This window comes from Squalius cephalus, assembly GCF_949319135.1.
Source record: "Squalius cephalus genome assembly, chromosome: 1".
NCBI lineage: Eukaryota > Metazoa > Chordata > Actinopteri > Cypriniformes > Leuciscidae > Squalius > Squalius cephalus.
The window spans coordinates 19,764,868-19,778,235 of record NC_137122.1 but is presented as its reverse complement, the minus strand read 5'-3'; the positions used below and the strand labels follow the sequence as shown (position 1 = coordinate 19,778,235).

At 38.6% G+C, this 13,368-nt stretch overlaps 2 protein-coding genes across 3 annotated transcripts in view; both read right to left on the bottom strand.

Annotated features, from left to right (window-relative positions):
• Window positions 1-13,368, bottom strand: part of LOC307164701 (GTPase IMAP family member 9-like) — a 138,121-nt gene that overhangs the window by 104,137 nt on the left and 20,616 nt on the right. The gene's annotated exons all lie outside the window — the stretch shown is intronic.
• Window positions 9,510-13,368, bottom strand: part of LOC307171222 (GTPase IMAP family member 9-like) — a gene marked incomplete at its 5' end in the record, with an annotated part of 4,342 nt that continues 483 nt past the window's right edge. Inside the window, 3 exons of the mRNA XM_079892716.1 lie at window positions 9,510-9,749; window positions 10,316-10,444; window positions 10,556-11,809. Of these exons, the coding sequence (XP_079748842.1) occupies window positions 11,013-11,809 (797 nt within the window). The 3' untranslated portion in view covers window positions 9,510-9,749; window positions 10,316-10,444; window positions 10,556-11,012. The remainder of the gene's footprint in view (window positions 9,750-10,315; window positions 10,445-10,555; window positions 11,810-13,368) is intronic.

Sequence of the window (13,368 nt, the reverse complement as noted above, 5' to 3'; positions counted from 1 at the left end):
CCTGCTCCAGCCTACAGGAGCGCTGCTGAGTATGGACTTAAAGGAGAACTCGGCAACTCTAGCGAACTCTAGTCACTTCTTCGCTGATTTTCCCTTTTGTTGTCGCATGTTTTCCCCACGAGCTCCCCCTACAGCTGTGGCGGTGCGTATATTTCACAACACGGTCGTAAAAAACTCAGCCACCTCCCCCTCTCTACCGCTGCTCATGTGCGTTTGTTTTGATCGGAGCAAGCCAACTGTAAAATCTGGTAATACATCATACATGCGTGTGTTTATGTCGAATTGCCGTAAAGCAATTCGTGTTTCGCGCTCGTTCTCGCTTCTCACGAGACTTCCAATTTCTGTCTTGCCGGGACGGTAGTGCCCAAGTTGCAAGGTTGGTTTTCCGCCTGGGAACGCTGGGGGGAGCGGGGAAAGTCACCAAAATCACCAGAACAGGTTGTTTAACCATCCAAATGATTTCTAGACAGTTTTATTTAGTTAAAAAAGTTACCAAGTTCTCCTTTAAACACACACACACATGTAGGTCCCCACTTGGTCAAAAATGTAAAAAATTCACCAGAGCGTGTTTTAGCTGATTTTAACATGTTTTAAAGCATGACCAACAGGGGACTTGAAAAAAGTCCCCACTTGGCTCGACGGTCCCCTGTTGGTGAGTGTGTAACGACACCAAGGTCCCCACTTAGATAGGTAGACAAGTACACACACACACACACACACACACACACAAACAAACCCGTGGATAAAGACACACAGGGACATAAACAACGATACACGCACACCTCATAACAATAACAAGAGCGCTAAAAGCACCAAACACACACAAACAAACACGGACAAACACAAACCCGTGGATAAAGACACACAGGGACATAAACAAACTGATAAATGTACAACACAACAGTAACATGAGCGCTCAATGCACACATACGCTTGAGGACAAGCTTTAGCCATCAGCAGTTAGCATTGGGCATCTCAAAACAGTGAAACACAAACACAAGATACTCAGAAAAACACGTCAAATATGTTATATAATATAATAAAACACTTACTTGTCGAAAGAGACGATTTCCCATCAAAAAAGCCTTTCTCCAAAGTCATATGTCATTTGCTACAGCGTTACGCAGTTTTGCGCACGAGCGCACTGATCCACAACAAACATTTGTGCACCGTCATTGCTGACCGTGTTTGGATTCCTCCCACTAAACCTGCATATCCACATCTTCAGGAGATCATTGGCTATCAGAGAAGTCAGTCATTTGCTAACATTGCTCCAATTGGAGTAGCCAAATGTCCGTCAAAGAGAAGGATGGACCGTGTCCCTAATGCGCGGTGACTGGCTCAAGCTGGAGGAAAAACCCCCCTTAAAGGCCATGTTGCAGGTTAACAACCACTGTCGATTAATGGGTACATAAATCACTCAAGATATGTATATCATTTTTAAAATGTCCCAAAAATGGCCTTAAAGCCTAGTTTTTTACGTTTTGGAAACTGTGCTGGAAAGCTTGTGCTGTAGGGAAGTGAGTGTGTTTTGGTCGCTGGTCGAGGAGCTCACCTCGCACCAGATGTGACGTGCCTCACTCAGCATCCAGAGTTTTTACACCCAGCAGAAACAGTAGTTCACCATTGTCAATCTACCTAACGTTATATATTTCTATATATTTATCTATCTAGCTGCTAGCTATCTATGCTATTGCTAACGTTATGCTATCTGGCTGTCTGCCTATCTCTCTATACTAGCCTATCTATCTATCTATTTATCTGTCTGTCTATCTATATCTATTTATTTATCTATAATCTGCGCTAACGTTATCTGAATACTCTCGTCTGCTACTCGTCTCTCTAGTCACTCTCAATGCGGGCCGCGGGCTTTGGTAAATTCTCTCCCCAACGTGACGTAATGGCATTGTGGGGGAAAGGAGAGTCGTTGCAAACCGCTCTACTTTTTCGTATTATATTCCGCTTTGTGATACCCAACGACATAAAATACAATGGATAACAGTTTAAATGTTTATTACCAACAAGTAAATAGCACAAATTCGATGAAAAAAAAAACCTGCAACACGGCCTTTAAACTCCGTGATTCGCTGAAATCCGCTGTCACTCAAAAGTTCAGGGGTCAGCGGCCATTTTGAAGTCAAAATAGCTGTATTATTGACATGTAAGCCGTTTCTCAATGTCAAGGAAGGATCCTCAGAAGCCAGAATTTCGAGGATGCTACGTCATCGACATCCGTCGAAGGACTGTTCCAATGTCGAGGATCCTCGGAATTTCAACCAAGGACTGAGTCCTCCGTTCGAAAAATATCCCATATACAGGAAAGGATGCATATGTGTAGCCTTCGCGCTCTTCACGCTCTCAAATCACCCACAATCCTATGCGCGCAGCTTTGCTATCTTGTTCAAAAAATTCAAAATTTCGGACGTTAACGGAGTCGGATCGTTAACGGCGCAATATGCTTTCAAATATAAGTATATTTACGTTACCAAACATTTGTTTTAAAAAATAATTACATCCATTATGTTATGAGTCAAATTGACCCGCACTGTTCATAAACACACTTGACAAAGAATCAATATGATTAAAAAGGAGTTTATTGATTTAAAAACGATTATTGCCTGAGTGAACAGAACTGCATCCATAGCAACGCTCTGTTTTTCATTTTCACTGACGTGCACTTGCTAGCCTGTTCCAGAGCCGTTGAAAAACCATAGACAGTAGAATGCTAAAGAGGAGCCTCGTCTAGCCTTTGAAGGAAGTGACTTGGAAGGACCAGTCCTGCCAAGGAAGTATCCTTGACATTGAGAAACACCTGTAATTTGAAGATTTACCATAGTATGTTCCATAGTTGTGAGAGCTCTGTCGGCTAACTTGGAATGCTACTATTCACAGTAAGTGGATGTTTGTTTATTGATATATAAATGTGTTATGGACTAAATACTTCGCTGAATTGATTGTATGGAGCCTTTACAGTGTAACTAAACCATTGTTGTTGCAATGTAATGGATCAGTGGACGAACAGAAGGCTTTTTAGGCAAGTGTCTTCCACTTCCTGTTTGTTTATTTGGCTGTTGGTGGTCTGACAAAGACACAGATTGTACCCGTAGTGTTTATTGTATCCTAAAATGGCTTATATCGTTAGAATCACAAGAATCTCAGCTTTAGATATGCGACTTGTAAAAAATTATTATTTTTATTTTTTTTGTCTTTCATAAAGTTAACCCTTCAAAACACCCAATGTCCCGCGGGCGACCCGTCGGACCACTATCTGGAAAACCCAATTTTGACAAAAAAAAACAACAACTGACATTCAACCTATTTTTAGACCTTACTGAAAACATACCAGCGCGACATCTGACGGGCTTTCCCAGATCGCATCACATATGTGACCCTGCCTGTGAAAACCCAGCTAAAGTCATTTTTTTGTGATTCAATGTTTTCTACATAAAATCATCCTACACAATGTAAAGAACATTCTGTGAAAATATAACCCTGATATCTTTCAAATTGACTGAGTAAGGCCATGTCAAAGATTTGCTCAAATTCGGCCTCAGAAAATCATATTTTTGAGAAATTCCAATTTAAAAATAAGTTATTTGTTAAAACTGCAACACATTTGATCCATAGTTATCCTGCATATGTGCCTTATAACACATTAAAGCTGAGATTCTCCCCTTTTTAGTGATATATGACACATCAGTGGAAAAATTCTTAAAGTTTTGTAAAAAAACTATTTATTATGATGTGCATGTCCAAAAAGCTAAAAGCATAAACACATTGAAATGAATGGGGGTACCACAAGAGCTTTATCGTAGCAACAATTACCATGTCAATTCAGTGGAATGATTTTTATAACTTTATTAGTAAAATGTAATATCAGTGAAATGTCAATAATATATAAATTAAATAACATAACATCTCTCATTCTCTGAAATCATCATTCTCTTACTGGCCCACGGTGTAACTGAGTAAAAAAATAAATAAATAAATAAATACAATTTCAAGGGATAGTTTACCCAAAAATTACAATTCTGTAATCATTTACTCACCCAGATGTTGTTCCAAACCTGTATGAGTTTCTTTCTTCTGCTGAGCAAAAAATAAGATATTTTAAAGAATGTTTGTAACCAGACAGTTGACAGCACCCATTGACTTCCATAGGTGCCGCCAACTGTCTGGTTACCAACATTCTTTAAAATATCTTATTATTAACATAAGCAAGAAACTTATACAGGATTGGAATAACATGAGGGTGAGTATGAGTATGAGTAAATCATTTTTGGGTGAACTATCCCTTTAACAGGTCAGTCTCAAACTTTGTACACATTCTAAAATTATCTAGATGCAAAATAAAATCCTGAGTGACAGCAACTCTCCCTCCTTGAAAAATAAAGAACACTTTTCCCCATTGAAATACTTGCAGTTGCAAGTAGGGCTGTGACGGTATGGGATTTTTTCTTACCGCGGTGAAGAAGCAACAAATATCGCGGTTTGGCGGTTAACCGACACCCCCCCCCCCCACACACACACACACACACAAAAAAAAAAAAATCACCCGCGGCCGCATCACACACTGCAGACGCGATCAAGACCGCATGTAGCTTGTAAATGACAATGGAAATGAATAATCATAAAGCAGTATTCTTTATTAAAAAAATAAACAAATTAACATTTATACTAAGTTGTAAATATTAATAATTAACTATTAATTAGGTAGTCTTAAGGCCGGCGACACACTGGCTGTGTGGTGTGAGTGTGGCGTTTCTGTTGCGTGTCAGTTGCGTGTCTTTTTCTATGTCTTTGCACACCAGAAACAGCGCTGCTGCTGATATACACCTCATTGGTGATATATATTCGACATATGGGGAGAGAGTTGTGGAAGGCCTATAGGCTACTTAATGTTAAACATAAATATATAGCAGCAAAGACAGCGTCGGCACTCGGCAGTATTGACGGCAAAATAGGCTACAGAATATTTCGTTCTGTATTGACAGGTGCACCGTGCAATATTTGATTTTTTTAATTACATTTATATCTACATTTATGTCAAAACCTTAACTTTCAAACATCAAAATGTAATTTATTAATATGTATTCATGTCAAAATGACATACAAACATCTTTTTCTATTGTATTTTGCCAGGAAACGCTTCCAACAGGCTTGCATGTCGCGTGAAAAATAGGCGTTGGTTCTATTTCTGGCATACACGCGTTTTCAGCGCGGCTCGTGCCGCAACTGAGCGTCTCACGCTCTCAAGCTCTAACCTGTTAACATGGGAGCCGAAATAAAAACGGACACGCCACGCAGCCAGTGTGTCGCCGACCTAAGGTATGTGTGCTGCACTTAAGTCCTGCAAACGCCACAGGACGGTTAATTTTTCTAAGATGTGGTCTAGTTATTGGTTAGTGGTATTTCCTCACGAGACGGATACTTTTGTGCGCCTTGTCCAAATTCACCGGCCAACTGTTATTTCCTATACCATATAAGAGAGATCGCTATTGCAATTAAAATCTAACTCCAACTGTTTACGTTATGCTGGTCTTTTATTCCTGTGTTTGTTTGTATTTAATTGAACATTATCTGTAAACATCACAAAACCTAGCAGTTAATTAATAATAATCAGACACACACAAAAAAATAAATCCCCCATAGGCTATGTTTAACGGACTGTCCCTCGACGTTTTTTTTTCTCCAGAAGCCCTTGAACATGGGACTCGCAGAATACAGTAAATTATAAGCAAAATATTAATGTGTTTATAGTTCATATCACACACCATATGCACTCCTGTAACTTTCAGCAAAAAAAAAAAAAAAAAAACAAAAAAAAACGTGCGGTGATGACCTCACACCGCGGTAGGCATCTCATCAACGCGATATTACGGTGATGCGGTTATCGTCACACCCCTAGTTGCAAGAGAAACTGATTTTCAGTTTCACATCTGGACTTCCAGCATTCGAAGCAAATTCCTCTTGCTGGTGTTCCCTCTTCATGTTCGCCAAACAAATAGCTTGGGGTTCAATTACCAAAACTGGCTTGTCCTCCTCATCATGTTGGTCACTGCCTGAAAAAGCAAAGATAATTTTTTTCAATTCAAAGCAAGACACCTAAAAACATGATTGCTTAACATGCTAGAATGGGAAGTGGGTTTAATTCCACATTTAAAATGGATAATGAAGAATTTTATATGAAAATATCAGAAAATATTTTTTTCAGTTTAGTCAGACTGGATCTGATTAATTAAGGGGAGGGCATAGGAATAAGAAACAGCCTATAGGTGGTAAGCAGACTTCAATTCAGAGTGTAATGAAACAAATAAACATCATGCCATAAACGTAATTAATTTAAACTGACTCAATCCCCATCAACAAATGTAATAAACATTTAAATCCACTATTTTTGCATCACAGATATGTGTTAGCATTAGCCTACATTGGCTGGACACTGACAGTATACATTTACATATTTAGCATAAAAAAATACTAACAAAAACTTACCGTCAAATTCCTCGTCAGTTTCGTCAAAGAATGTGTCCTGTTCATCATCACAATCATCCTCCAGAAAATAATCCACAATAAAACCGGTTAAATCATAATTTAGGGCAATTCCACCGAGATTAATATCAAGCAAGCTGTTTAAGCAAGCAGCTGTTTTCCGTTCCTGCTCATACTTCGGTGTCGCCGGCGAAGCCATGGCCATGTCAGATGTCAAAACAACGCATTAACGTTACCATCCAGCAAATAACACGTAGTAGGCCAATGTCCTTAAAATAAGTTTAATATTATTGGCAGAATACTAAGCTACAAAACAAATAAGCAGTTCTTAAAATATTGGCTATGACAAGAAAAAAATCACCACAGACATCTAAACGCGGCTGACTGACATCTCTCTCTTTTTTTTCATTGTGTTGACTTGATTACCGGCGCTCGCGGATTGATATTAAAGTCTGTTTTTACTCTTTCTAATAGAAAAGACACAGAAAAGAAGTTCCTGAACCGAATGATATACGAATCCGCAGTGTTGTTGCGCAAAATAAACCCAGAGACGATTGAAATCAATGTTTAGGAAGCGCCACGTCCGGTTTTTTTTGCGCAAAAGTATAACGTAGTGTCAATAAAATCATTAATTTCAGTATTTATCATGTTATAAATGAAAATGTAAGTATTGCATCTCAAAACCATTGGTATAATCTATCATTTACAGCAATAAACACACATGGACTATTTTTGTCATTTTTATGGCTATGACTACTTTGACGCTCGTTAACTCATAATTCGATTCTGCGACTTTAGCCGGGGTTTCACAGGCGGGGTCACATATAGTGTCTTCAATGGGGACTTTAAAGTCTTGTCACGATCCCAGCCGAGTAATAAGAGTCTTATCTAGACAAACCAGTGGCCATTTTATAACAAAAATAAACATTTATATACTTTTTAACCACAAATGCTTGTCGTGCACTAGCTGTGATGCGCCACACATTACGTAATCACGTTGAAAGGTCAAGCGTGGCGAAGACGGAACCGACCCAGTGTTTACAAAGCCAATGTGCAAGTCAAACGACATTTACAAATCAATAAATATATAAAAGATTAGGGCTGCAACAACTAATCGATAAAATCGATAATAATCGATTATGAAAATTGTTGTCAACGAATGTCATTGTCGATTAGTTGGTCTGCTCACGTCACGGGGAGCGTTACTGATGACGTCACTTTCATGACAACGCAGTCACGTGAAATGGCAGAGAGTAATCGGAGAGAAACATCAGCACGGCAAGCAAAAACTGTATAATCTCATTATATGAAGATGTGAAAATGGTATAGTCTAGTTTAATTCAATGCTACTGTGTAAACAGCTTTGTTTACTAACTTCGGGACAGTCACACTAGATCTATTTTGTATCGAGCATCAGGTTGCGCAATCAGTTCGCTCGCAACATAAGTGATGGATTAAAATTATAGCGCTACCGCAGAAATAGGTTAAATTAAATGGTGTTTACAAAGTGAAGCACTAAATATAAAGGCAGTTAATAACAGCAGCAGTAAAATATTGTTTTTTAGTCACTGTAGTAGTCAGTGGTTTTCAGCGAATGCTTGTGCAGTAATACATCATTTTTCCTGTACTTTTAATCAAGCCTGTTGTCAGCTGCGTACCTCCATTCCGCTCTCTTTTTATAGCATTTGTCTACTATGTAAGGGATAATCCCGCTTATTACATGGCTACCCACCAAATAAATCAATAATTGTACACAAAATATTGATTTAAAAAGGAGTTTATTGATTTAAAAATGATTGTATTGCTTCCGCTAAAGAAAATAGTCCGTTCCGTCTCTACGGTTAGAATCCTGCGTCCATAGCAACGCTCTGTTTTTCTGGTGTGTTATACTTCGCAGCGTCTGTTATCAAGAAATAACAGATCGCATTCTACATTGGAATTCAAAATCTGCTGCTTAATATCTTATTACAAACATGTTTCTGTCCTAATTTCATAATGTGAAGTTTATATGAGCAGCGCAACTCAATATTTTGTTTTGTTTATTTATATTTTGGATATTTAAAGAAGTTTTACTGTTTAAAAACTGGACAAACTTTTGTGTTTGGGGTTTAAAATGTAAAAATTAAAGATTATATTAGTAAAACTCCATGTGTGGCTTTTGCACTTTTTAAAGTACACTTTTACACAAATACCCTGATTTAGGGTTTTATTTAGTTATAAACAAAAATCAAATCGAATTTTTTAAAAAACCTATCCGATTAATCGAAAAAATAATCGTCCGATTAATCGATTATCAAAATAATCGTTAGTTGCAGCCCTATAAAAGATAAAACAACGATGTCGGGCTATTTTGAAGTTGGAGGAGAAAATGAGGAGGAGTTTTTCGCGTTTTTCGTTTTCGACCCTTCAATGGCCGATAGTTTGTCTAGATAAGACTCTTATTCCTCGGCTGGGACCGTGTCGAGACTTTGAAGTCACTATATGGAGAAAAATCCTGCAATGTTTTCCTCAATTTCTTTTCGACTGAAGAAAGAAAGATATGAACATCTCGGATTAAGTGGGGGAGAGTAAATTTTCAGGACATTTTAATTCTGAAGTGAACTAATCCTTTAACCCTCTATTGCACGCATTATTAATTAGACATTGTAAAAAATGTTTTGCATGTTTTTATTACTTAACATGAGCTAAATAACAGATATATATAAAAAAAATCTAAAAAAAAGTTTAAAGGGGGGTCGTTGGTAAATTGTTGCCATATGGCAACAATATGCAATCGTGGAAAGTACCATAAAATCAAAAAATAAATAAAAAAACTAATTTTATTTAAAACAAGACTCAACAAATCCATCTCATACTTAGTGAAATGTTTAAACAAACATTTATACAGTAAAAACATTATATAATTTCAACAGTTATCTGAAATGTCTGGTAATAATAACCAGGAACCTGGAACCTGTCTCACTGAAATACACTATTCATTCGTTTCATTTCATTTAGTCATTTTTTTTGCCGTTTCATTTCATTTAATTCTCTTCATGACTTGTGAAAGTCAGTGAAGCAGAGGAAAACTAAACACTTGGAGCACTTGCTTCTTACAATGCCCTTGCATCCTGGCATTTTGCATCTGCCCTTCTCAGATGCATGCAAGGGCCAGTGGTCTGTGCGGTCTCTGCGGACAGGATCTGGCGGGACAAAGCTTTGGGGCCCTCTTTTATTTTTCCCCACCACAACAGCTTGTGAAGGTCTAATGTTTTTACCTTTAAAATATAAGCAAAAGTTGTAAACATAGTCTCAGAGTAGTTTCATGCTATGTAAGTCAATGGGACTCCATTAGGTTGAATGCACCAGGACGTTTCCATATTTGCATATAGTTGCCATATGGCAACAAATGTATTTTAGCATATTACAAAAAACGTATAAAATCAAAACTGAATTTAATGTTAAAAAATTAAAGTTTACTTACCCCAGATACTGATTTAATTTTTTTATTTGATGAAAATTTTCCAAAATTCTGAATAAAAGGCTATCTTCAGGAGCCCCAGACAGTGATGTTTGCATGTCAATGTCCATGAGCAAAAAGGACTGGCAAACAGGATATCCTGGTCATGTGACCTCATAAATTGTATTTTCTTAAAAGTTAAAGCCCCCTTTTCACAACTAACTGTAAAAACATAGATTTTGTATCACAGCTTTAAAAAAAAAATAAGATAAAGTAATTGTTGCCATATGGCAACGCTATGCAATAGAGGGTTAAGAATGAAGCTTTGTTAATGCCTTAACAATAGCAGAAAATCAAAGAAGGGCATAAGTAGTGAGAGCTCACCTCATCATGATCATCATCATCTTCATAATCTTCATCATCATCCTCCTCATCCTCATGCAGCTGAAACACTGAGAAACAGTGTTTAGATGTGCTGAAGTGTTGAACAGCGCTGATCGAGATGTGCAGGTTCTGTGTGAACACAAGTGACAGTCAATGATGATTCAACAACTGACTTTATGCAACAAATGTAAAAATCAAGTATTAATCACAGTTTAATATAAACAATAAACATTTCTTTACCTGACTGTCACTGATCCAGAGCCATATATCAGCTGGATGCAGATGTTCATGTCCAGCTGTTCTGCTGTATTAGTGTTTTATCCTGTTCTTGAGTTGTCCGGCTGGAGAACAGCAGTGATGAGCTGATATCAGCGGTTTAATTAAACATGTAGACGCTTCTCTTGCTGCTCTGTCCTTATCTCTGAATCCTCTCTTTTGCTTGTCATGGTTTATATTCTTCTCTCCTGTGTGCTTTCTCACTCTCACCTGGTCTTAGTTTAGTTAGTCCTTAGTCCTCTTGTTGTATTCTGTCCTCTTCGTCTCTGTCTCATCAGCTCCACTGATGAATGATGCAGAACTGCTATAGTTTTCTCTTCTGTCTCACTTCACAATGAGAAGAGCATGTAGACCAGAAGTGAAGATATCTCTGTCATTAACTCATCAGGTTTTCATGGAAGCGTCAAAGAATCCAGGAGTATCAACTACAGACACAGCTCTCTTTTTGTCTCTCCAATCTCGGTCTCTGCTCTTCCAATCTCTGTGTCTGCTCTTCCTCTCTCTGTCTCTGCTCTTTAGTCTCTTCCTCTCTCAGTCTCCTCTCTTCTTCCTCTCGTCTGAATCTTTGAGCATCTTCATACATATTACTGAAGTGTCCTCCTCCATTCTGCTCTATCATTGTGTCAATCTTCTTCAGTAGATCATTCACCTGATCTCTGTTATTCAGATCTTTATTGTTGAAGACGTGAAATCTGCCTCCACACTCTTGAACTAGATCTCTTAATCTACAGTTCTCCTTAATGAGTTTCTCTATTGGCTTTTCTTCTAGCAGATCTCCATGAGTGAAGAGAATGATGGAGTATTTTAACACCTCCTGACCAAACATCATCTCAATCATCTGAGGAATCTGCTGCTCCTGCTCAGTGACTCTGACATCTGCTCTGAGAACAATGAGAAAAGCGTGCGGTCCAGGTCTGGATATATAAACACTTCTCGCTATCTCTGTCATTAACTCTTCAGGTTTCATGTGTGTGTGAAAGAATCCAGGAGTATCAACTACAGACACAGATCTGCCTGAAACAGTGGTGTGAGCATCTGAACATTCACTGGTTACTGATTTTGTGCTCCTTATGGAAATAAACTCTCTCTGTCCCAGTATTGTGTTTACAATTGCACTCTTCCCAAAACCAGTTTGACCCAGAAGAACAATCCGTCTGTTATCACAAGCATTAGATCTAAAAGATAACCATCCCGGAGAGGTTACGCAGGGGACTGAATCTGCAAAATAATAAACAAAAGCTCAGATAAACACGAAGAACAGAGATATAATTTTTTTCAGGCAAGTCTAACACTATTTGGGTATAGAAATTGAATAATCAAATGTGAAATAACAACAGTCTACACTGCATTAATTAAATACAATTAACATATTTAATCTTTGTTCAAGCTGCAAAAGTGATTTTCTTTGTCTTTTATTGTTCAAATAACAAATGACAGACGGCTGTAGGTTTATTCGGCTGATGTCAGTTTAGGAGCTGCACATATAATGATATAATGATATTCTTAAATGTTTAAGTTCACTTAAAGGGGTCATAAATAGGGCTGGACCCGAATATTCGAATATAGTTCGGTGGGTTGGTATTCGATTTTAAAATTTGACATTCATATATATTTTTTTTTTTTTCACACCTGGGATCCCCCGCGAAACGGTTCTCATTCACGCTTGAATAAGGCCGGCGACACACTGGCTGCGTGGCGTGTCCGTTTTTATTTCGGCTCCCATGTTAACAGGTTGGAGTTTGCACACTGCCTGCGTGAGCCACGCGGAAAACGCGTGCATGCTAGAAATAGAACCGACGCCTAAAGGCCCTTGCACACTGAGTCCGAAATTCGCGTCCGAAATTTCCGCACGTTAAAAAAATAAATACGACCTCACGTTATGTCAATCACGCTTGTACACTGCCTCTGAAACTTTCGTCTGTCAAAAAAAAGGTCCTTTGCACCATGACCTCGAGCCAAACACCCCCCAAAAGCCTTTTTCCCCTTGGTCGAACATTATTAAAGTTAGAGCTTATTTAGAGATATCAGCCAAATTGCTTAGTGCAGGCGCTAACGGATCCAAGGCTGTATCTGGTAAATTACCCCACTAATAATGCCCAGAATGGCACCAAACTTCTACAGTAGTACAAATAGGTTCTGTACTCATAAAACGAGGCATTGGAAAGTTTGTAAGTACATCAGGAGTAGTGGTCGACCGATATATCGCCGAGGCCGTCTTAAAAATCTTTCCGTTTGGCCGATATATTTCAAAACAGTTTTTGACTGTGCATTCGCGCTTTTTTCCACTGACGCGAACAGAGCGAGCGTGAATGAACTGAATACACTCGCTCTGCTCCGCCCAGCACCGTAAAACAAGCCACTCAGAAGTGAAGCAGACATCTGACAGACACAGTAAATGACCATTCGCATTCGCTTTCTAACCTGACGCTACATTGTGTTACACACAAAAACACTCCGGCGTGCAGCAGAGTCTATTCAAACAGTACCATGATATGTCAGATCCGCAGCCCAGCGGTAGCTCCAGTGGAGTCACAGATGTGATATAAACGAATTCAAACAAAACTGAAAACATTTTACCTCACAAACAGTCAAAAATCCTGTGACTGGCTGTTCCTCAGATACGCGCGTTGTTCTCGGGTTACATTTAAACTAGACGCTGTTTTCCAACGGACTCGCGTGCACGGAAAAGCTGGGTCGCGTTCATTACAGATCAGTTGGTCGCGTGAGGTGGATGAGAAGAGAACACGATGTAATAATATTACATTTAAAAATAAATC